Below are 24,950 nucleotides of genomic sequence, written 5' to 3'. Positions count from 1 at the left end.
ATCAGCTAAACACTAAAAAAAAAAAAAAGTACTTGTAATCTATTTTACTTGAGTGAACTAAAATGTGTTACAAAATCTACACAAGGGCATGATTTGTAAAACTTTCTTACAGTTGTGACCAGAAGTTTTATCTACGAAAAAGTAATAAAAATGGAGAAGAAAAACCCAACACCCCCAATACCTTACAGCTTGATTAGCCACTAGTTGAAAAATAACACGCTCAATAATGCAGATTTGATATGAGAAATCAGAAAAACCACCCTCTATTATTTTTCTCCCCTTCTCCCCCACACTTTTTTAATATGATCATATCCCACTCAATTCCACTAAATCCATGCTAGGAAAAGACAATAGAGATATGGTAGTGAGTGTACATAAGTAGTTTCAATTTTTCATCACAAGTAATAGGAAAGAAAATAAACATTCTACTATTGCAGCATTCCCTAATACAAATAGAAGGATGTCCTAACCCATAATTATCAACTCAAAAAGATGTTAAAATCTTTCTAGCTTCCAAAAGAATCTTTCAAAATTCAAGAAAGGAAATACTTATTCTAGAGTAACTATATAACACTAATGTACTACTTATGCTACTACATAAAATATTTAAACTTAGTTAAATTTTCTATGCCAAATGAAAAAAGGTGTAAAACCTCAAAGCATTTAAGTTCTCTATTTGCAGTTTATTTTGTTTGGTTTTGGCACAGCAATATTTACTTGGAAATCAATGATTTCTAAATGCAAAAAAAAAATCTTTACCCTGTTGTTTAAGGTTTAATGAAACAATAGCATAGTTCATATTAAAAAATACCTGGTTTTAAAATACTGTGCTTACTGTCTGACTGTGCTTACATCATTTGCAGGCACATAGGTATTAGAATTGGTAACTAATATTTCAGAAAGACTGTAGAATGAAATGTACAGTCAGATAAGCACATTTAAACTACCAGCCATTAAAAAATCCCGTACTTTAAAATCTCCACTGTGACTTCCTTTGTGAACAATATTTCTGATTTTCTTACAAGTAATTAGAAAATACTCAGTGAAAGATAAAAGAACATAAAAGCACTTGAGAATTATTTAGAAATAAAACCTAAATTTCACGGGGTTATTCTAGTACTGTATTTTTCACATGATCAAAGACTGGAAACAGAATTGCAAGGGGGTAATTCAGAGTTCTATTGAAGTCAGCTCCTGTAGAGATCCTGGGCACAGGATTTTTCTTATCTTTTTTTAGGCAATTTCTTTTCTTTACTCCTCTATGTACCTTCAATTAAAGAACTGAAATTTGAACTAATTATTATTACTCTCCACTAGATCAGAACCGTAACAACCATACCAATCAAACCTGGATTGTGCCTTTCATCATGTTTTATTTAAAAAGCATACTGTAAATATAAGAAAACCACTACTGTTCACTTTGGAATACTTTTTTCACAAAAAACTGCTGAAGTGAAAGGCTGTGGCATCAAAATGTTAATCTACAAATAAAAAAAAAAAGGTTTTGGATTCTTTAGATGCCAAACCCCACATTCCTAAAGAACTGTATTTAATACCATAATTACTTGAAGATTAAAAAATACCCAAATTTAAAAAACCCATACCATTAAACATTTTGAGAACACTTAAAAGACTCAGAACAAGATATTGTGCTGGTTCATGTACACTTTTTCTACCAATGCTCAAATCTCCAGCAAGTTCTGTTTGGAGGTAAACACTGTTTAAGTTGCTGTTTGAATGGCAGTTAAGGACAATCATTTAATTGACTTCGCCCTTCAAAAATTTTGAAAGCATCAAGCCACAACAAATAGAGATTATTTTATTTATTACCATGCTTCCACTTTCCCTTGAGCTCTTTCCTCCTCCTATTCAAGGCACTTACTCAAAAATGAAACACTTCACTCTCCTAAGGAAAAAGTTTAGTTCCTTAGAGCTAACCATGAAACAAAGTCAATAGAATTCTTATTTGACTGACAGATTTTCTTTCCATCATTTAAAAATTATGGAAAGAAACTAAATTTAAAAACTAAAAATGCAAATATTATATTTAATTAAAATATTAAATTAGTCCTTCCAGCACACTGCTCTAATTGAAATCAATGGCAATTAGCCAAGAGTAGACACAGTTCTGAGACAAATGTTTTGAGGAGGAAGAGAAGCAAAAGGGGAAGAGCAAGGCAGATGTGGCTGACTTGATTCTACAACATGAAATCTGTTAAGTCTTATCAATAGCTAGCTTAATTTAAAATAGATAAATAAATAAACAAATAAACCCAAAGCCTACCCACCCTCCTCCCTGGAGTCTGGAGTAGTGAATAAAAAAGGGTACAAACACAGTACAATAGCCAGAGTTTTCATTACCATTGGCCTAGGCTCACATGCTTCCTAATACATATTTTGACAGATAAGTGTATTTTCAAATGTAAAAAGATATCTTCCACTCAGGCATTTCCAACTGCTTTTCATCTGAGATGATTTGCACTTTCATTTTTTAACACCTAAGTTTTTAAAGCCTTGCTACCATGAAAAGTAATGGAGGGAGGTTTTTTTAAGAAGATCATTCTACTCTTAAAATATTTGTTCTGATTAGGCAGCTATTTTCATATTTTCAAACTATTATTTTAATTTTAAAACAAGTATTTTAAATTTAATATTAGTTGATCAAATTCTTTACTTCACACTATTACTCATATCGCAGCACCTGACTGAAGTGGCTCAGAACAGTACACATTTAAACCTGGTTTACAATCTTACCTTCTTCTTCTCCATCTTGATCTAATGCCGCACTTTCTTCCTCGAAACTTCCAATACCTGACTCTATTTGAGGAGCTTGGTTGTGTTGCTGACTGAGTTTGTTGCGAATAATGCTGATTTCTTTCTTTAACAGCTTTGCTCTTTTGCTCCTTGACCCACTGGATTTCATTGCACAGGTGAGATCAAGTTTTTCTAGCAGCTCTCTCAGCTGTTCTTCCAAGGACATATGTGCTCTGTTTGCAGGATTCAGTAACCTATCCACTGAAGTCAAAACACGTACAATTGAAAACGTATTAGCATTTCCCAGCATATTCTCAGAACAGTAATACCAACAAAAGGAAAAAAACTGAATTCACATGCCAAAATAAAAAAATACTGTCAAAAGCCTATTTAGATTATAGACAGAAATACTGAAATGAATTCCTACTATATAGTTACTATTCTTCTTAATCAGCACCTTGATCTAAAAAACTAAGTAGTAGAGCAAAGAAATAAGAGGTCAGAAGGAAGACATAATTAATCCTTCCCACTTTAACAAATGAATTCCTTCTTGTTAAAGAAAAGGACAAAATTATGGTTATAAAAGAAATGTGTTAATTATTCTCCACTGCCAAACCTTAGAAAAGTCATGTGTACATCAAAAAAAAAAAATTAATTCCTAGTATTACAAATGTGCTCAATTTTTTGAGTAGGTTACTAAGGAATGTGCTGAAGTTTATGAACATTGGCATTCATTTTCCATGCCTTACAAGCATATACGATCATGTGAAAGAAAGCACTCAACTTAAAAACCTTTTCCACGTAAGTTGATAAATTAGGCTCTGACACTGCCAAAATCAGAATCCAGATAGCACTGAAGTCTTATGACAGATTTGGTAGAATACAAACACCAGACTCTTTCAAGCAATGTTTTTAATGGGGGGTGGAGAATCTAGTTAGCAAACTGGACAGCAACAATCCTGAATATCTGTATGGAACATGCATGCTGCATGCAATAAAAAAATGCGACTTTCCAAAATGATCTTACAAGAAAAACATCTTACCATCTTCCCAAGAGAAAGGCTGGGGTGACTCAAGTTTAGGCCGTTCTGGTAAGTGCATTCCAGTTTCATTGTTATAACCAATTCCTTCAGCATCTCGCCTGGCTTGCCTGAGAACTACACCTCCTTGATCTCGTAACCGCACTGCAGCTCTATAAAATATTGTATCTTTTGCATTGTACTTCATACAGTTATCTATGATCAGATTGAAGTCTTCTTCAAACTCAGTGAGGTTTTTATAGCCTTGAGCTTCTAACCGTTTCCGCATGGTAGAGAAATCCATAGGATGTTTAATATGATCCAAATAGTCTGGAACCTTTGAATAAATATTTAAAGCACAAATGGGTAAATTGTCTTATTGCAGACAAAGTAGCATTAGTTAGTAACTGATCTGCTTTTTAAACGTATCTTGTAACACCTCAATACAAGCAATTAAAGATGTAACTTAGAATTGCACATCTAGATATCGCAAACCCTTGCATGTCAACAGAAGCTTACACATTACAATGTTCTGCATCTCAGCTAACAAGTTTGAGCTCTACTAAGAGATGCTGAAACTAATTTTTCTTAAGAATTCTGTGGTTTTATGTACTCCTACTTTCAGGCAACTAGTGATAGTACAAGGGAAAATGGCCTCAAGTTGTGCCAGGAGCAGTTCAGGTTGGATATTAGGAAAGATTTCTACACTGAAAGGCTGGTTAAGAACTGAACAGGCTCCTCAGGGAAGTGGTGCAGTGGCCATCCATGGAAGTGTGGCACTCTGCAATATGGTTTAGTTAGCATACTGGTATGAGGTCAAAGACTGGACTCGATTATCTTGGCAGTCTTTTTCAACCTTAATGATTCTACATATAACAAACAGATGTGTATGCAGTATATGCACAAATGCACACATATACACTCTAAGTCTGTTTAGTTTCACCTTCAAGTAAGAACATAGTATCTGCATTACCAAAATCGTCTTACTGAAAAGTATAAGTATATACCCAACATTCTATACAAGAATGGGGTACTTCCATACAAGTATTTCCCAGAAATTATTTTGGTATATAAGCATAAAAAGGCTTTCATAGCAGTAGACCATAACTCATAATGGTAATTATCAGCATGAAGATTAAACTTGCTTCTAACTCTGCATGTAACGACTTGTTTCCTGTACTTAAGTGCCACTGAGCCACATGTAAACATCAGGAAACACAGCTGCAAACATACCTCTTTAAGGTTCACCGGCTGAGCAAATATACGAGCAGAATCCTTTTCCTGCAGCTGATCCAGAACCGATCGCAGAAGTACAGTGAATGGAATAAGCTGAAGTTCCATAGTAACCTGCTCAAGCTTGACCTAAAGAAGCAACAGTTATCCAACTGAGCATTTTCCATTAACAGACTGTATTAAAATTGGTTAGCAGCAACAGTGAAGTATTTTAGATAAGATATTAAATACAAATATATTTAAGTAAATTAGTTCAGTACTACTTTCAATATCACCAGTTGGCATTTATCTGACATTGATTTTTTTTTCTTATAAAATCATTAGCTGAAAACCTTTATCATTCCTTCAACTCCAGCTTCCCAGAACTCAAATTTGTATTTTATATGTAAAATTTTGTTCCACTTTTAAACGTATTTTTTTAAAGATGGGATATAATAACAGCTTCACAATTCACCAACAATGTGAAAATAGTAAGAATTTAAAGGTAATGTTTCAAATTAAATTTCAGTTGTACTGCTACGTTCGAAGTTTAAAGAGAATCTGATTTACAGGCTACATAAGACCAAAACAAAGAGTAACTGGAAAGACAATGTTCTACAAAAATTCCAAGAAAATTATTTCAAAAAACAGAATCAACATCTTCAAATACTTCAATATCCTTCAGAATTTTTTTATTTTGGACACTATTTCAATTCCTCTGTAGCTTAATTTTCAAGCCGTTTTAAGAGCTATCAACAATGAAACAGTCTTGCTATGGCTAAAGTAAATTCTTAATGAAAGATTAAAGGTGTGTGTACATATATATAATATATAAATGTAAATAAAGTATAAGCAAACACACATACATAAAGTATATGCATATAAATACATGTGTAAAGCAAGTGACACATGAATACATGTGAATAATGCACAGAATTCCAGAAAGCACTGCAGAAGGACAAATTATATTACCTTGCAATCAATGTTCACAGTTTGCAAAAGTAAAAATGAAATGGTGTTTTTATAAATAAGGACCATTAAAAACTCCTAAGTGCAAACATTTTGTGTTCAGTTTTCATGTAAGCTTTTATCTTTTTGCATTATCACTTCCTCAAATCTTTTCTCTTGGCAATGTTAACTGTAGAATACTGCAGGATTTCAGATGCAGCCTTTATTTTTGCTTTTTTCGTGACAGAAGGATAAAAGTGCTACTAAGTATAAGGACATGTATTGAGAAAACCTCAATAGATCAAATCTTCTACAGCTCTTCAGAAACCAATCATTTTTCCAAGTCAAAGAGAATGTCTTCCTAAATAGTTTCTCTATACCAATGCACACAGCATGGGCAACAAACAGAAGGAGCTGGAGGTCACAGCGCTGTTAGAGAGCTACACCATAATTTCCATTACTGAAATTTGGTGGGATGAATCCAATGACTGAAGTGTGACTATGGATGGTCAGAAGCTGGTCAGAAGGGCCAAGAGAGTACCAAGGGGCAGCGGGGTTGCTTTCTACATTGAGAAATGAATATACTGTGAAAAGTTGTCTCAAGAAAAGCCATGAGCAGGTTGAAAGCTTAGGCACCAAGGTGAGAGAAGGAACCCTGTGGTTGGTATTTATTTCAGATCTAGGGGAGCCTATTGACAAAGCCTTCTTGCTTCAGCTACAGACAGGCACTGCTTTCACAGGTTCCTGTCCTGCTGAGGACTTCAACTCTGACATCTGGATGAGTACCATGACAAGCTGTAGGAGACTCCTGGAGTCCATTACAGATAACTTCACAAGGCAAAGCTTCCTCATGGGGCACAAGGAGATAATTCAGGACAGCCAGCACATCCTTACAAAGGGTAAGTCCTACCTAACTAACCTAGTGGTCTAACCAACCTAGTGGCCTTCTACAATGGAGTAACTCTTTTAAGCAGACAAGGGAAGATGTCATCTATCTGGACTTCTCTAAGGCCTCTGACATGGTCCTCAACAACATCCTTCTCTCTAAACTGAAGAGAGATGGATTTAATGGGTGGACTGCTCCACAGGTAAGGAATTGGCTGGATGGCTGCATCCAGAGAGCAGTGATCAATGGCTTGGACTCTGGATGGAGATCAGTAATGAGTGGTGTCCCTTGGAGGTCTGTACTGGGACCAGGAGTAGTTAATATTTTTATCAATGACATGAGACCAAAGGATCAAGTGCACCCTCAACAAATCTGCAGACGACACCAAGACGAATTGTGCAGTTGACACACCCCAAGGACAGAATCCCATCCAGACATGGACAAACTCAAGAGGTGGGCACCATGGGAATCTCATGGGGCTCAACAAGGTCAAATTTCAGGTCCTCCTGCACTTGGCTTGTGGCAACCCCAGGTATCAGTACCAGCTGAGGGATGAATAGCTCCAGCCCTGTCAAGAACTCGACGCACTGGTGGATAAAAACCTCAGTATGAGCCTTCAGAGTATGCCTGCAGCCCAGAAAGTCAACTGCATCCATGGCTGGATCGAGAGAAGTGTGGCCAGCAGGTCAAGGGAGGTGATTCTGTCCCTCTACTCTGCCCCAGTTTGGCCCCAGCTGGACTGCTGCATCCAGCTCTGCAGCCCCCAACATAAGGCATAAAGCTGTTGGAGTGAGTCCAGAGGAGGGCCACAAACATGATCAGACTGAAGCTCTCTTCTGAAGACAGGCTGAGAGAAATGGGGTTGCTCATCCTGGAGAAGAGAGGGGCCAAATGAGACTTTATTGCAGCCTCTCAGTACTTAAAGGAAGTTTATAGGTAAGATGGGGACAAACTGATTAGTAGGGCCTGTAGTGACAGGACAAGGGGTAACACTTTTAAACTAAAAGAGGGTAGATTCAACTACATATAAGGAAGAAATTTTTTACAATGAGGGTGAAGCATTGAACAACAGGCTGCCCAGAGAGGTGGCAGATACCTTATTCCTAGAAAAATTAAAGGTTAGATTGGACAGGGCTTTGAACAACCTGATCTAGTTGAAGATATTCCTGTTCATTGACGAGGGACTATACAATCCTTAATGTTCCTTTCAACCCAAGCCATTCTATGAAAATTTTATATATTTTAAATAGTTTGAGTGCACAGCATGCACATACATTACTTGACCCTATATAAGGATTAAAATACAGCTGTCCTTCTACTGAAAGAACTGTGAGAATACTTAAATTATCTTTCCTTCAGAAAAGCTTCACCAAATTAAAAGGTGCTACATTTACCTGTTCTCTTTTTAATTTTTCACGCTTACGTATAAGTTCTATCAATAAACGTGCTCTTTCAAGATCATGGCGCAGCCTTTGCCAGTACTTCAATTTTTCTTTTAAGGCTAGCATTTCTTCATCATCTTCTCTCTAAGAAAACAATCAAAATATTTTCATGAAAAGAAAAATGCATACCTCTTTTTATAAGATAGTTTTATACAATTACAAAATGTATGCACATGAAAGGACAATCTACTCTGAGCAAGTTATGGCACTTGCTCATGAGCTTCATGCTGCAACAACAGAAAACCTGCAGTCAGGGTATCTTCCAGAGTTACTCAAGGGTCTAACTGAAAATAAAATCAAAATTAGAAAGCAATCCTATGGTAATGGCTATTGACATCAGAAGAAGGAACACAGCAAACAGTAATTGAGAAATAAAACAAGCTGCAAAATACGATACAGGTTTTTTGCATCAAAATCCAAACTAGGTGAACACCATCAGTTTCTTCAGAAGCTCCAGCCTGGCAGAAACAAATTACTCATGTGATCAACACAGTCCACCTCCCTCACACCCAGCAGAACTAGGACACACTTGTAACAAAACAAAATAATTACGGCTTGAGAGCACAGGAAATGAAAAGCTGTTTTTTAGATAATATAGTAACTTCAAATGGTATTGCAGGTGAATAATGCAGCAATACACCCTTTTGGAAAATGGATGAAAGAATTTAATTTACACATTTTTCAGAGTAAGTAATGTTTAAACACTTGTAGTATATAGATTGATTTGTACATAAAAAACCCAGTGTTTGTTTGCCTTTACTATTTTTCATAAGGAAAAGGGAAGATACTAGAATACTACCTCCAGGATTCAAATGGTATTGATAATTCACCAGAAATGAGGCCATAAAGAAACTGAATACCTGATATTAGTAGCAATTACACAAAAGAAAGATCTGCTTTGGAAAAATATTACATTTGAAAAAGGAGTATTTTATAAAAGCATATCTGAGAGACATCCAAAACTTTGCATGCTTGCCCATAACTAGCATAATCCAATATACACCTGTTAAGTCATCTTGGAGGGCATTCTAAAACCTAAAACAAAACCAGTAAATTCCATCAGCTTTTATATGCAGAAGACAGAGGAATAAAGGAAAGTGGCTAATGAGATGAACAACAAACAACATTACAAATTATTATACCAAAAGCCCTAAATTCCTCAAAAGAAGAATAATTTAGAAGTACTAGAGGTCCTCTAAAGGAAGCTTGTGCAATTTTTCAGATAGTTGAGTTACAAAAACTGGAAGCTTAAAAACATCATCTAATAGATTTGCCAGTTTTGCCAGTGCTATAATTCTATCATCTGCATTGTATTTTATTGCTTCATGTACTTTGTAAAGGCAAAACTTAGTTGTATTCAAATCTCTGACTTCACTGAAGTTGAAAATACTTAAAATGTCAACTATTTCTGCACTAGAATATACCAATCTGGAAATAAAAGCTTGTTCCTCTTTTCACTAAGGGAAAAAAAAAAAACAACCAAACCACCAACAACAAACCAAAACCTACAAACTGGAGCTAGAAACTTCTAGTTCCCTTTGCCAATGATTATTACAACTGACAGTTGTAATTTCTTTTTAAAAGAGTTAAATCTTTACATAGACACAAGATGATTTAACTGCTGGGGTCAGAATAGTTCAAAGTAAATTCTGACAGATAAGAGCATTAATATTTTTAATAATTTTCAATTCCTTAAAATTCTGAGGAGACTCACTGACATAGGAAGTCTACACTGGCACTAAACGCTACTCTCCTAACCCCCTTCATCTCTGAGTATAAACCTCATGTGTGGAAATGCAGCCCATCTCTTAGTTGTACAATTTTTTTGGTTCTTCTGTTTGTCAGAACCAAAATTAAACTGCCAGAAGTAGCAGGCTTGACCTCCCTTTGCTTGAAAACATTCAGAGCCTGCTCTTTTGCCCTATTTAACTGCATAATTTACAAAACTGGGGAACCAAGCCTGATGAAAACTAAGTCAACAAAGTGTACTAGTTCTAGGGTGGGTCAGGAAACTTAAATACGGCAAGAAAAAATAATGTTACAGAGGGCCTTAGGGTAGTTTATTATACACTTAAGTACTTGGCTGAACCTCAAGGTGCAGTTGCACTCAAATAAAATAAAAATATTTTACCTGAATCAGTTGTTTTACCAATTTCATTCCCTATAATAAGTACATACTTGCCAATCTGCAGATGTGACCCAAAATATCAAAACCACCCTGCATCCCTTTTTTTTCCGCACACATGCACTACCTTTTTGAACAGCACTCTGGTTTGGAAATTAATAGCAAGCCTCCAATTTTTTGACACTTCTATGCAAAGTAATGCTGGCAGACAGTTTACAGCTTAATAGCTAACTCTCCTTTGCCCTAACCTATTTATTATCTGACACACAACATATACCTTAATTAAATTAAAAGGTTCACAAAAGTTGAAGAGAGCATGATGTACTGGTTTCCAACAACCAACCAGCAAAAACTTAACATACAAAGAGTTCCTTTCAAATTTTTTAGCTTTCTGACATAGAAAGTTTCTATTAACTTTCTGATAGGAAAGTTGTTCTTCTTCCTTCTTTTTACAACTCTCCTGATAACCACCAAGTTTCGTTTGGCTGATGACACAAAAAAAACTTATAAAGAAATTCTCACTTGGAGAGGGACTCTTCATCAGGAACTGTACTGATAGGACAAGAAGCAATGAGTTAAAACTGAAAGAAGGGAAATTTAGATTAGATATTAGGTAGAAATTCTTGACTGTGCGGAAGGTGAGACACTGGAACAGATTGCCCATAGAATCTGTTAATGGCCCATCCATGACAGTGTTCAAGGTCAGGTTGGGTGGGGAACTGAGTAACTTGGTCTGGTGGAAGCTGTCCATGCCCATGGCAGCAGGGTGGGAATTAGATGATCTTTAAGGACCCTTCCACTTCAAACCATTCTGTGAGTCTATGATTTTTCAATGGACTTAGTTCTTGCTGAACATTACCTGGAAATATTACCTAGTATTAAGTATTACACAGAATAAGTAATAAAGTATTACCTAGAATATTACCTATTTGTTAATACTAAGGGAAGAGGAAACCATTTTTAAGTCTACACAAAGAACATGCATCAGCTGAGAACTCGTCTCACCATCAGTATGCTATGAGTGTCTCCACAGCAGCAGGAATACTGTCAGTGTAGCACCATATCCTTCCTTATGCTGGATGTGAATGTGTGTGAACAGCCTCACTCCTTAGAGAGACTGTCACTTAATATGATACAAACAAAAATAGAATGACAGTGATTAAACTGGACCTTGAGTAATACAATTAGTTTTATTAGCATGCTCTGCTGGACTTGTATGGCAATCAGACAAAACCATTTAGTGATTACAACTTGTGTTCTTAATGAAATCTTCAGTGCAGGTGTGATCTTAAGTCATCAGCACCTTCTCTATTATTTCTTCTAATAGTGGCTTTAAACTAACATCACTAAAGAAGCAGCAAGCTTCTACACTTACATTTCATGCCTTATTTTCATTCAAGCATTCTTAAAGTTCAGGGAAAAAAAACTAAAATAATGAGGATCTAAGTAGTATTAGAGTATTCCAATACCTTTCCTTAATCTCTCCAAGTGGAGAGAGAAGCGAGAGCATAAACCATTCTCTTACAGAGTTCTTTGCTCCTTGCAATGGTGAAGCAGTCCAGGTCTTTCAGCCTGGTTTAAAACTCTTAGATCTTCAAAACCATACCATAACTGAACTCTGAAACACATTTATTAGGAAGTAAGCCTAGATCATGAAAACTTCTCCCTTTGTCAAATTTGTTCTAGTAACCTAACAGGGAGGGATCAAAACCACTTTCCACCACACATCCTGAAACCATTTTCAGGGTTTTGGTTAGTCATTACAACACTTCTTTTCTGTTTAAATAACAATTTTATAAAAGCCCTGAATCTTATTACATCACTGCTTATATTTGTTTAACTGAAAAATCTATGTAGGTTTCTTGATATTCTGACCCCTCACATAAAATAAACAAGAATTTTCCCGTCTGGACTGAAATGAACAAAATAATCATGCCTATCTAAAAAATTTTAAGGTGTTCTCACAACAGCTATGCCGTTGCTGTTTATTGTCTTGATTACAAATTGGTTTATACTTTGGAGTAACAAAACACATTTATTGCCTTGCAGTTATGACTGCTTTAATAAATAGCATTGAAAGTGCTCTGGAAAAGACACAATGTCATACACAGGACACTTGGTACTCACTGAAAAGCACTAACTAAAAATTTTTCATCAACAGACTCATTTAATACTCAGCTCACCTTGAAACTAGATTTTACTTTTCAACAGAACAAACTTTTCAACAGACGAATATAAATAGCTTCCAATTTGTTTAGAATATATTATTTCCTTATTTAAGAATCGTTCTCAAATCGGAAAAGAAAGTAAAGAACTACTGTTTGTACCAAAGGGTAAACAGGCAATTTAATTTTAAAATGCTCATATCAAAGGCCTATTTTATTTTAATCAAACATCAATTACAATAACAGTTGTATTGTGATGGTTATTATTTAAATATACAGTAATGTTGCACCCTTATCATGCCATCCCACAAGAAAAGTGGCTTGTGTAATTTTTCAGACATCAACAATGGTCTAGTTCTATACTGCCACCATAGCACCACACTTCTGTGCTTGCCTTTAGTATTTTATAAGGACTCAAGCTCATTTAAAAAGAAGTTTATTGTCGGGATAAATTAATTTTAACTGTTATTAGGTACACTGCCAGGTATCACTCTTCAGAACCTCTCATGCAGAACTAAAAGATTAATCAAATTTCAAAATGGAGTAATATAGAAACAATGAAAACAAGATAAACAAGTGGTTGATTTATATTCAATGTTGACTTCACCTAAAAGGAGTCCATGTAACTGAAATTTGACAATCTCAGCTATGAGGAAAGGCTGAGACAGCTCGAACTATTTAACCTGGAGGAGCAAAGGCTCAGGGGCAGAAATCTCACCAATACACATAAACATCTGAAGGGAAGAGGCAAGAAGATAGAGCCAGGCTCCATTCAGTGGTGCCCAGTGACAACAAAAGAGGCAATGGGCACAAAGTAAGAGCAGACATCAGAAGACTCATGTTTTTTTTCTAAACTATAAGGGTGACCAAGCACTGACACAGCTCCCCAGAGAGGTTGTGCAGTTTCCACCCTTGGAGATAACTCAAAAGCCAACTGGATATGGTGCTGGACAGCTAAGTGGCCCTGCTTGAGCAGTGGTGTTGTATCCAACAATGACCTCCAGATCACCTCCAGAGGTCCTTTCCAATCTCAATTACTCTGGAAATTATTAATTAGTTTTTCCACAAGAAAAGCTAAAAAAATAAACACACAGAAACATGACAGATCAAATACTTAGGAAGCAGTGTTGACCATGGTATTTTTTATGACTACATCAATCAATGACTTAATCAGCAAACAGAAATACAATTCTAAAAAAAATAACAGTTCCACTTCGGAGGGGGAAAAATTCAATTTAATACAAGTAAATTATTATAAAATTAATTCTGACATTTTAGAAGCTATTTTACAGGAAGTCAAGTGCCCGGAGAATGGAAAGAACACACCCACCTACACATTTCATTCCATTAAAAAAGGTAACTTGGATGCAGTAAGTTTCCACATCATGATGCTTTGTAGCATTTCAAAGTCTACATGCATGGATCCACACAATTCAGAAGTTTTAATTATTTTTGAAGCTATCCAGTAACTTGAAACCAATATGGACCACCTGGAGTTGCTGCTGTGATGTTTTTCAGCAACTTATTAATAGGAGTGTACAACTAAAGTTATGCTTTTCTATAATCCCACTTAACTGTATCAAAAGCAAAACCAGAAGCTGAAACAGGTCTTTGAACTTCAGCAACAACTAGCATTTTGTTATTACTGGACAATACAGATCTGAATTTGAAAACTGTAAACTATCTGTCTAACCCTTTACCCTGTTAAAATCCATATTTTTTTTCAAGTGTCAAATAAGACATCTGCTTTGCATCTTTTAATGAATTTAAAATAACTTTTATTTTTTTATCTGACAGCACATTGATTAATGGGTTACAAAAAACTACAACACTTACAAATGAATAATGGCATTATGATATTTGTGATGACAGTATTTTTGTGAAACATTTAAGAAAAACAGAAGAAAAAGCTGCACAATTTTTTTTTTTTTACATCTTACATATTAAAAAGCACTAGATAATTCCCAACTGCCAAAATAGGTAATATCACGTCAGAATAGAGTAAATAATTTATTTAGTCATGAGTATAAAAAAGCTTTTACTTTGTGCTAGGCTTCCTAGTTTATTTTTAATTCAATAAAATAGAAAATTTCCAATATCTTCTTATAAATAAAAAGTATGTCACATACCTGTTGTGTGTTTCTTTGTGACTGTAAACTGGATTGCAGCCTTCTCAAGAGTGGAACACCATTCCTAGACAGTCTTTTGAGCAACCAGTAACTGTGCACTCGTTCAACAAAATGCTTCTTTCGCTGAATGGCCACCTGATTCATAATCTTATTTAATCTAAAACATGGAAAAACTGATATTGTATTTTTCACAGCAAAGCATAAAACATACTTATCCATGGAAATTAAATATCACATACATACGAATGTATTCTGTAAAACCAGAAGTAATCACAATGTTACGAACTTCTTTCAGTAAGATCCCTTCCAGTACAATTACTTCTGAGCAGTAAATTACAACAAATACATCTGCTTGACACTACAGGTTCTACCAAATACATTAACACACTTTATAAAGCTAAAGGGAATAAATTTTTTTGTAATCATTATTGGAAGAGCAATCCCAGACGAGGGCTGAGAATAAAGCTTTATGTGCATTTTGCATAGAATGATTTTCCTATTGAAAATGAAATCAGATAAAAAGATCCAAATCACTATGGAAATCATCAGATCATTTGTTGCCAGCTACAGAAAGATTAGTAGTTTATTTTACAGACAATACATCTTCAAGCTCCTCCCATAAAAACATGTAATGAAAGCCTTGTATTACTCTATTAATATTAAATTTCTGACAAATAAACCAAACGAAAAACATAAAACACGGGAACAATTATTATTTTACCCCAGACATACAAGAAAATAACCAAACAGAGATGATGTGAGGACGATGTAAACAATTAACAAAATATTTCAATCAAAATTAATCAGTATTTTCTCCAAAGTTGCTTTTTAACAAACGTAAATTCTCTATGAATATACTTTTTTACAAATACTCAAGGAGAGTGTGTTATGAACCTCACACAAAACAATATTGATTCCTATTTTTCAAATAATGACATGTTAGATAGATGACCAAGTCTCAAACATGACAGTGGCTTCTGAAAACATATTAAAAACAAAGCTTATCTGAAACAAATCTTCAGCTGTTTGTGCCTACAATATCTTGAAATTGCAGCAAAACAGAAGTTAGAAAAAGCTAACAGTTATAGAAGGAAAGTATTTTCTCTTTGTAGGATAATGCTGTAACTGGAGGCAGCCCTGGTAAAGTTAATGCAAGATGTCCCAAGCTCCTAACCCCCTGTATTTGCAAGAGATAGTTCCTTCATCTGGAGGCAGGGGTGAGCTGGAAAGAGCCGGAGGTAAAACAGTTGCAGAAAGGACAGTAACAATGAAAAAAAAAAAATCTGCTAATTCTTCACTCAGAATATTACTACTATCCATAGCAAAACTCTACAATTGATAGTAGAGGGTTTATTGCATATTCTCCAAAATTTAATACTAAACCAAGCAAATATTAACTCAAGAAGTATCTGATTTGTAGAGCAGTACCATGAGACATTTAAACAAGAATCACGATTGTATAGACATATTAACGTTTTTCTACTTTTCCCCTTTTTGTATGAGGAAGAAAGGAGTTTTGCAGGTAAGTGATAAAAGCCAAATATTGAAAACACCTAAGGAAAATGTAAAGTTAGAAGTGAGTCTTGGGTAAAATGGTTTTTAAGAATATCTGGAAAAACTAAATATTTTTCAGAGTAGCATACAAGTGAGTGTACTTTGACTTCAAAGGTCATCTATCCCTGGGGTTTTTTGGACTGTGGAGAACATAAGGTGCAATAAGTCTATTCAGTGCTACTAACTATAGTTAAAGTTTTCAGTCACCACCCAGTAAGGGCAGAGCAAACCCAGGTTTTCTTTAAAATAGAGTGCCATTGTGTCCTTTGGTTTCTCAATGACTTTTTTTTTTAATTAATAACTAAGCTAGTTAGGCATTCTTGAAAAATTCTAGCTTAATTTAAAGCTTAGGTCTGCAGATGGACTTCAGACTGTCTTGTACATCTTTCACTGGAAGGCAGACACAGGCTCCACAAAGATTTACTCAATGCAGAACAGATGTGACATTACTATACTTCAAACAGGATAATTACAATTAATTATAGAATGCAATCAAAGTCAAATAACTGCTTTCACAAATCTCTTGGAAATGGTAAAACCTACTGAACCAAGTCAAAAAAAGCACAGCCAAATACACAGCTATTTGGAAAGATCAGAGAATCATAACATCAAGAGAGGTGCCTTGGCTTTATGCCCATCAGATGTGGCAAGACTAAGCAAACATCTTTAACTACAGCTTTAAGTACATTTGCCAATTCACATAACAAACCATTCTATTCATATATAATAGCAGTGTTAAAAGAAGCTCAAGAAAGATGTTCACAGAAGACACTCTCCAACTTTCAAAATATAAATAGACAGAAGGTAATTTGGAGTGCAGAGACTACTTAAAAAGTAGTTGGAAACTACTCATCTGTGCCTTCCCCTCTAAACTAAACCAAGTATTTCATTTAAACAACACACATGGGTATCAGCTATATACTTGTCAAAATACAGAGCTCTGAAGCTCTTCATGTGGCAGGTATCTACACAGCCTCTACACTATGAACTTAGTGCTAGCAGGATATAACATCTGCTGTTAGACTACCCTGACTACCCACTACCTATATGACACCTCTTCAACCATCCTTTTGTTTAGTCTGATACTTCCAGGCACTTTTACTGTCCCAAGCACCTCAAATTTTGATGGGCAATACAACTATTTTGGGGAAATGAGACAACGTTGAGTAGAGCCCTGTAAAATGCACAGACTGGGTACTGATTTTGAAGCTCCTGCCAGCTAAATGAATTTTCCATACATTCTACTTCCCTTTTTTTTTCCCAACAAAGATGTAATAAAACCCCCCCCAAAGAATAAAAAAAAACCCCACATGTATTTGGGCTAGGTAAGGGAGGGCTGTTTAAAGACTTCACCATTTTGTGAAAGACTTCACAATCCAGGATATGACTTGTACTAGACAGGATTAATTGCTGCAGTACACTGATAAATCCCCAGTGCAGAGGTAAGGCTTCGAGAAGTTGGGGCACCTCCCAGAACAACAGAAAATACCTCAGCAAAGGCATTTTTTTGCTAAGGCATCTGTTCACACTAGCACTTTTTCCAGTAGAAGCACATCAAAAAAGAACAGCTTTCTGTATTATTTTCTAAAGGCAAGTCAAGCATACCAGCTACTGGGAGAAAAAAACCCCATAATTTTCCCTCAACTTACCAGTTGTTTAAAACAAAGTACATTGATAGAGGAATTTAAAAATTCTTAAAAAGGTGACTGTTCCAATGATATTCAGTGACTGCTGCTCTCTAGCTGGTCTCATAAAAGAAGCACTAGGTTCCAAGCTGATGACCACTGCAGCCTTCTGATGTTTTAGCACTAGGAGTCATACTGATTCTTGTTTTTGTTTTTTTAGAGCTACATGCCAAAACTACACAGATGACAAAAACATTTTTCAGAACTGTTTTAATTGTGCCACAGCCAACTACTTCCTTTTCACCAGCCCTGTAAAACACTGATGTGCAATACAAATAGGGATATCACACAATTCCCTGCTTGTCTTTAAACAGGCAAAAGTTCCTTTTGAACCAAACCTTTGAAACAGCACCTACAGTCTCCCCACAAGGAGAGAGTGGATGGATTATCTACCCTGTAAAGGATGACACACTTAATGCATTGGTCAATGCATTCAGAGAGCTGAGTGTGTTACTAGTCCTTGCTCCCTCACCTTTTACAGAAATGCATAAAATAAATTTTGTCAATGTGTTTTTAACATATTAGCAAATCTCACAGCTGCCTTTTTTGACTCATGACTTGCTCTCCCAGTTTCAGTTACATATCACTGTGGCAACTATGGCAACTGGTTACAGGGAAAAGTGAAACCAGCATTTTTGGTAACCAACGGTGTGGCAGTTTAACCTCAGAAAACCAATGAGAGATAATCAGCCACTTTTTTATCAATCTTTACTAACCACTGCACAGACCATACATGCTTTTTAATTCCACAGGTATTATTTCAGTATTACAATACCTCAAGATTCTTAAGCTTTTGAAATATAAACCGGAGAGAACATTTTCTTGAGCAAGTATGTGATTTTGACAACATTACTATAATAACTCAAGCACAAGGAACTCAATATTAAAATCTGTATTAATCAAACACCCAAAGGAAGATCACTATCCATTAAAACTAAGCAATTTTTGAACATAAATGAATCCTAGTATTTTAATTACCATACCTGTCCTGAGTCTACAGTTTTATCAGTTTGTTATTTTGCATTGTCCTTTATCCAGCAGAGCACTACTAAAGGCACACACAACATAGGAAAACTGTTTTATATCCTGTAACATTTCATTCAGTATCACTAACATACCAGTTTCTCTTGACCTATGCTAATAACCATTAACAATCAAATTATGTTCCAGTTTACAGAGCAAATAAAATACCCTTCTTTTGCCACACAAAGACTGCAGATGTTTAAAAATCTGTCAGAAAAAAATGTTTAAAAAATTTATTGAGCAAGTTGCAATAAAGTAAACTGAGTTTCCAGAACACTTGAATTTTCAAGTCTTGTTCAGCAAAGTTCCACAAAATGTACTGAGACTTGTAGGAAGCAGGAAAGACACAAGACTTCTCTACAGATAATTATAGTAATTCCAATGACACTTACTGGAAGACAATTAGCATAAAGCCAGAATAAAAAGCTAGGAAGAATTTTTTTGGGGAATTGAAATTAATTCTGGAGCCTTACCAACTACTCATCCTAGCTCCATATCCAAAACCTTCAGTTTTTGAAGACCAGAATGCCCACCTGGACAGATGAAACTCTCTCTACTCTTCTCATGGAAACCTGTAGCAGCAACTGCTTATGAAAGTGTTTGTAAAACTGGTCATTCAATACATTTTTTTTTTTTAACAGTGAAAAACCACAACTTTGTTATCCTATTCCTCAATAGAAGATAAAACTTACTATATGACTTATTAACTTAAAAATAAAAAGCTCTCAAACTGTTCTGACCAACTTGAAAGACAACACAGGCAAAAGAATAACTATGTGAAATTCAGAATCCACCTGCATATCTTTATTTCCTGATGAAAAAGGATAACATTCCTTTAATACCAAGCAGAAGTAAGACAGATGCCTAACAGAATGCTTATCAAATCCTGGAAAGACTGAAAAATATTTCATTTAAACTTCTACAACACAAGTCTGCAGAATCCACTGGCAAGAAATACACTTTCTTAATTAGAAGTACTTTGCAGGTTTTCCTCCTTTTGGACTGTTATGTTTTAGAAGTCTAGCTACTGAATTTTCCTCTCCTAGGTTGAAAGTCTAACAGTATATATTTAATCTACTGATACATGTTCTGAAGCCTGAAAGTCTCTCCAGGTTCCTATTATTTATTCAACATCTACTGGTATTTAAATAGTATTTGATTTTGAATGCACATGTAGGAAGTCCATTGTCTTGCTTACATGACTGTGAACCCCCTATTTTTCTATTTGAGCAAGTAGCTTGTAAAATTTTTCTTGGACAGGAAAAGTAGAACAGTGAACTGAAGAGGTAAGAAAACACCGTTAAAGACGTAACATATTAATTTGCTTTAAGCTTCTTGGCCTTGTACACATAAAATAAGCAAAAGAAAAAACTGTATTATTTTTACTCAAAATCTACTTTTACTATTTACTAAATAAGTTACACTCCTTTGAACACATTAATTAATCCTTATTTAATAAGCCAGTGTCAAGATGAACTAGCTTCAAAATGATGCTCTAAAGTTACCTTTACTTTTTTTAAATACTGCTGAGGCAAAACTAGAGAACCCCACAGTAGCTTTTTTAATTTAGGGAAAATTACTTTTTTATTTAAGCAAAGAGATCAGCATGACATCAGGAGTAGTTTCCACGTGAACAAGAAACATTTCAAACAATGTGACAAGACAAGAAGCATCAGCAGTTGAAGATTTCTGGCATTCCCCTCAGGTGATTCTATGATCCAAATATTAGGTACAGTCACAAGGCATACCTACCTTCCCTGGAATTAAAATAAGCATTTTCACACAATTCTGTAAATTACACATACATGTATATTCAAGGATAAAGAGCTAACAGACATTGGTCTGGATTTATTCAGCTTCCAAGTTCTTTGCAATGCTGGCCCCAGTAGTATTTTTCAATAGCTTTTTTTATGCCGAATTTTAAGCCCCATTTCTTGTTCTTTCCCTCCATCTTGAAAACTTTCTGAACATATTAAAAAAAAAAAAAAAACAGAGTAACCTAAAAACGTTTTTAAAAATCCCCAAAAGAAATTCACGAGCTACATATATGATTAAGAAGCATTATCTGTGAATTCAGACTAACAGTGTTTTGAAGGCTTTGTTAATGTTCCTCTCCCCTTATACTGCATTTCAACACTTTCTGCTTCTTTGGTTTTGGTTTTTTTTTTTTCTGTTCCATACTTCCTTTCAGAGACAATCAATATTACTGTGTTAAGATAACAGGACTACATTTAATTACTTGGTAAGAAAGTTCAGGATAGTTCAACAGGGTAAATTACAAACCAAAAGAAAATACTGGTTTTGCCTTGAGACACAGTAATAGAAATCCAGCTTACTACCAGGCACAGTATTCCTCCTAATAAAACCAAAGATCAACATAGAGAAATCAGTTAAGGTGGGGCACATAAATGCTGATCCATCAGAAGAGCTGAAAATGTTTTTGTAAGAGTCTCAGCAATTTTTACTCTCAGTTGTCAGCTATTACTTACCTTACTTTCATAACAGTCTTATAATTCTCTTTAACATTAATGATGCAACACACCTCATGGAAAAACATACAGTGTTTCTACTTCTAATAAAAGTGGGGCTTTTTTACTTATTCTTTGCTTTCTATGCAAGTATTGCATTTCAAATGTTTTCTTAATTTCAGACATAACAAACATGCAGTGTTTGCAGAAAGAGAAACTAAAGATGAAAGCAAATATTTATATGCTTTTAATGCCAGCTTCCATTTAATAGAGCAGTACTTGAACAAATGGCATTTTAATAAAGCAGATTACACTGTATCTCAGTGTATAGTTTTAAAATACTGTGGATTAAATATTTCATAGCACATTCTATTTCCCTCCAAGTATATAGCTACACTATCATAGTTTCACAGTATTTTTACATAATGTGAATACTGACACTGGCTAACAAGCAAACATTTTTTAAATGCCTCTTTTGACATATAAAATCAAGAAGCTACACAAAAACAACGCTACTTGGACTAGAGAATCGGGCACTCAAGAGAAACCATGTAGTTTTCCCAGCTAACATTGTAACACCTCTGCCAATACCCGTCCTGCTTGCTGAATAAGGTAACAGTTATAAAGGACAAGAATGAGCAACGGCAGATTAAAAAAAAAAAAAAAAAAAAAAAAAAAAAAAAAAAAAAAAAAAACCACCAAAACTAAAAAACCCGCAAGAAATCGAGCACTGAGTCAGTGCAAGATAACTGACAGAGAGAAGCAGCTAGATTTAGATTGCCAAGACAACCCTAAAAGTTAGGATTTCCTTACATGAAAATTCTGGACCTAGGTTTCGGTTTTTTTTTTTTTTTTTTTTTTTTTTTGGGGGGGGGGGGGGGGGGAATCTCTCTACTAAGAAAAAATCAACCATTACAAATCCCCAGTGGCATATACTATACTTCAAGAACAAATTTGCCATTTTCTTTAGCCAAACTAGCTGGTGGCAGTGAGAGGCTACTTTCTTCCATTTGCCAAGAGGAGCAGGTACTGTCTGTCCCTTCCATACAGTGGAAAAGTTTTAGATGTCCTTTCCCACTCTCCTCCCTACACAGCACAGCTTCTTTGGAACTTCCCAGGAACACAACTTTTAGATGATCCCCATTTCTACCTTTAAACAATCAAAAAAACCCACAAAACAAACAAAAAAGCCCACCAAAAACAGGCAAATAAATAAAGCTAATGAGTATGAACAGTACAGCGTAAGCCACCACGTTCAAGAGTTTGGTATTTCAATAAGAACTGAATGGAATTTTCAAGTAAAGAAACAACACATCTCTGTAGCCAGGTCTGACATACATCCTCCAGGCATAAGAAGTCCCTGTTAGTCCCATACATTATTACCAGTGCTAAGCAAGTTGCAAGTCAGCATTGACAGCACTGAAAACTGAAACCACCTTAAGGCTCCAAGATGAACTACCACACCTTTGGAAGTAGATACTCAGGTATAGGCTTTCCAAAATACCTAGGCAACAGGACAGATATAGGCCCAGCATTAAAAATAAATTACAAAAAAAGAGAGAAAAAAAAAAAAAGAGGCATGGGAGGTAAGCATTTATCTCCTATCGTCAATGGATCAATGGATAGCAACTTCTGATCTGCACCCCTAAATCAGTAGTTCACAGATGAAATTCTGAGAGATCATATAATTAGATTATAAATGACCTAGAGAATGACACTATCTATATAACTTAACTGCAAAAAGCTTAGAATATGAGATCTGAGTAAGAAATTCTGGTTGAAGTCATTCAAGGCAGTAGCACAGAAACTCAACCTAAAGAAAGCTGATTCAGAAATTCATAAGCTGCAGAAGCTGTGTAGAAATTATCAAGTATTCTGTTCCACACCCAAACTTTTTAAAACATCCTGAACATTAGGATAATTGCTTTGGAAAACAGAATTATTAAAAACTGTGTTACTAAAATGCTCAGTCATTCATATACTCTCACTATCCAGAAAAGGATACAAATCCTTCTCCTTAAACTGAACATAAATTCCAAGATGGTTTTCCTCAAGCTTCACCAGATGTACTCAGGGGCTGCATCCAGCACGTACTTTCCTCCACTATGATCTTCATAGTTGTACACTCTTCCAACTACCAACTCTGAAGATCCAGCAAAATGCTGAGGAGGCATACAGCCTAGGTATTAAGAAAGCAATCCAAACCAAGCATCTCCACGCGTGCCTCAATTTCCAGAGATGCTGAAAACATACTAAAATCAAATTCTTCAGGTAAAAAAGCACTAGTATTTAAACATGGAGTGTATATATTTAATCTCCAGTAACTTCAATAGCTTATTTGCTCTTCCTCAAGGCCTCTGAAAAATCATGCTTCAGCTCCAAGGGAAAAAAAGAGGATTTAAAAAACAGATTAGAGAAAAAGAGTAATATAAATGAAGACTACTGTGAAATGATCCAAATAATTTTTTAATACTTTATGGGCATGTTCTTAATTTCTACAGAAACACAAGAGTGTTTCCTAAACAGACAAAAATTGAAGAACAGCCAAAGAAAACAGGACAACTTTGGTTCTAAAACTAGAGATTTGGGTCTGCAGTGTAATCACTTTTCCTTTTAATATGCCCATTTGTTTCACTTTTAATTCAGGGATCAGTTTTCTAGGACTGAACACGTTCACATTACAAAGAGTGCTTAAGCAAGGGTCTCTCTCAGCCAAAGACAAGCAATTTATAATAAAGCTCAACTTGAAAGTACCTTTAAACTGTACACTTTGTACACTTATGACATACAGTATAGGAATTGTACCTGTTTCTAGAAATATGAAGAGATGCATAAATAGAAGAATGCTGAATTTCTCTGCAGTCTTGAAAAGAAAGTCAATCATTAACATGAAAAAAAAAAAAAGAATCAAATGTCTTGTATTTTTGCTCCTGTCATCTAATGGCTATTTTAAAAAAAGCCAACTGATGATAGCACCTTCTTAGGGTCTGTTTTTTTTAAAAGTTGCCAATGGAATAAGCTGCCGGAGGCACAACTAAGAACATACTTTCTAACCCTCAACTCTTAGTTCATGTTCTTTCTTACAGTGTTCCAAAAAAAGCAAAACAAAAAACCACTACACTATCAATTAGGATTATCCTAATTAAGAGAAAGCCAAATTATTTTACACCAACTTCTCCCTTCCATGGACAGTTGTTCCTGTTTAAATAGCAGTATTAGTTGCCTACTGTCAACTAAAATTTTTCTGCAGTGCATCATTAAACAAAAAACCATTTTACCAAGCCAATCCTAACACAGAACAGAGCAATCAATCTGATGTTTGTAAACATCGCATGGGAGCTGAAGGCTGTTTGTCAAAGTCAGTCAATAAGTAGCTTCTTACATTAACAAAAGCTATTACAGGAAAGAACTGCAGTCTCTAAACACATATTTATTTAGATTTATTTAACCACCAGCTTTAATTGCTCCCTACCTGAGACTTATGAGTCAGCTATTTAAAAGGCATCACATTATATTAAAAGCCCTCACTTCTGTGCATTC

General features: G+C 35.2%; 1 protein-coding gene across 15 annotated transcripts in view; it reads right to left on the bottom strand.

Moving 5' to 3' along the window:
• Positions 1 to 24,950, bottom strand: part of BRD1 (bromodomain containing 1) — a 67,268-nt gene that overhangs the window by 25,878 nt on the left and 16,440 nt on the right. For all 15 annotated transcript variants that reach the window (XM_059847261.1, XM_059847266.1, XM_059847270.1 and 12 more), the window contains 5 exons: positions 14,681 to 14,837; positions 8,214 to 8,345; positions 5,007 to 5,135; positions 3,798 to 4,110; positions 2,755 to 3,015 (listed from right to left, as the gene is read on the bottom strand). In XM_059847261.1, the coding sequence (XP_059703244.1) occupies positions 2,755 to 3,015; positions 3,798 to 4,110; positions 5,007 to 5,135; positions 8,214 to 8,345; positions 14,681 to 14,837 (992 nt within the window). The remainder of the gene's footprint in view (positions 1 to 2,754; positions 3,016 to 3,797; positions 4,111 to 5,006; positions 5,136 to 8,213; positions 8,346 to 14,680; positions 14,838 to 24,950) is intronic.

The sequence above is a fragment of the Haemorhous mexicanus genome, chromosome 5 (genome assembly GCF_027477595.1).
Source record: "Haemorhous mexicanus isolate bHaeMex1 chromosome 5, bHaeMex1.pri, whole genome shotgun sequence".
Lineage (NCBI taxonomy): Eukaryota > Metazoa > Chordata > Aves > Passeriformes > Fringillidae > Haemorhous > Haemorhous mexicanus.
The sequence above is the reverse complement of the archived record's forward strand: the minus strand, read 5'-3'. Positions and strand labels throughout refer to the sequence as shown.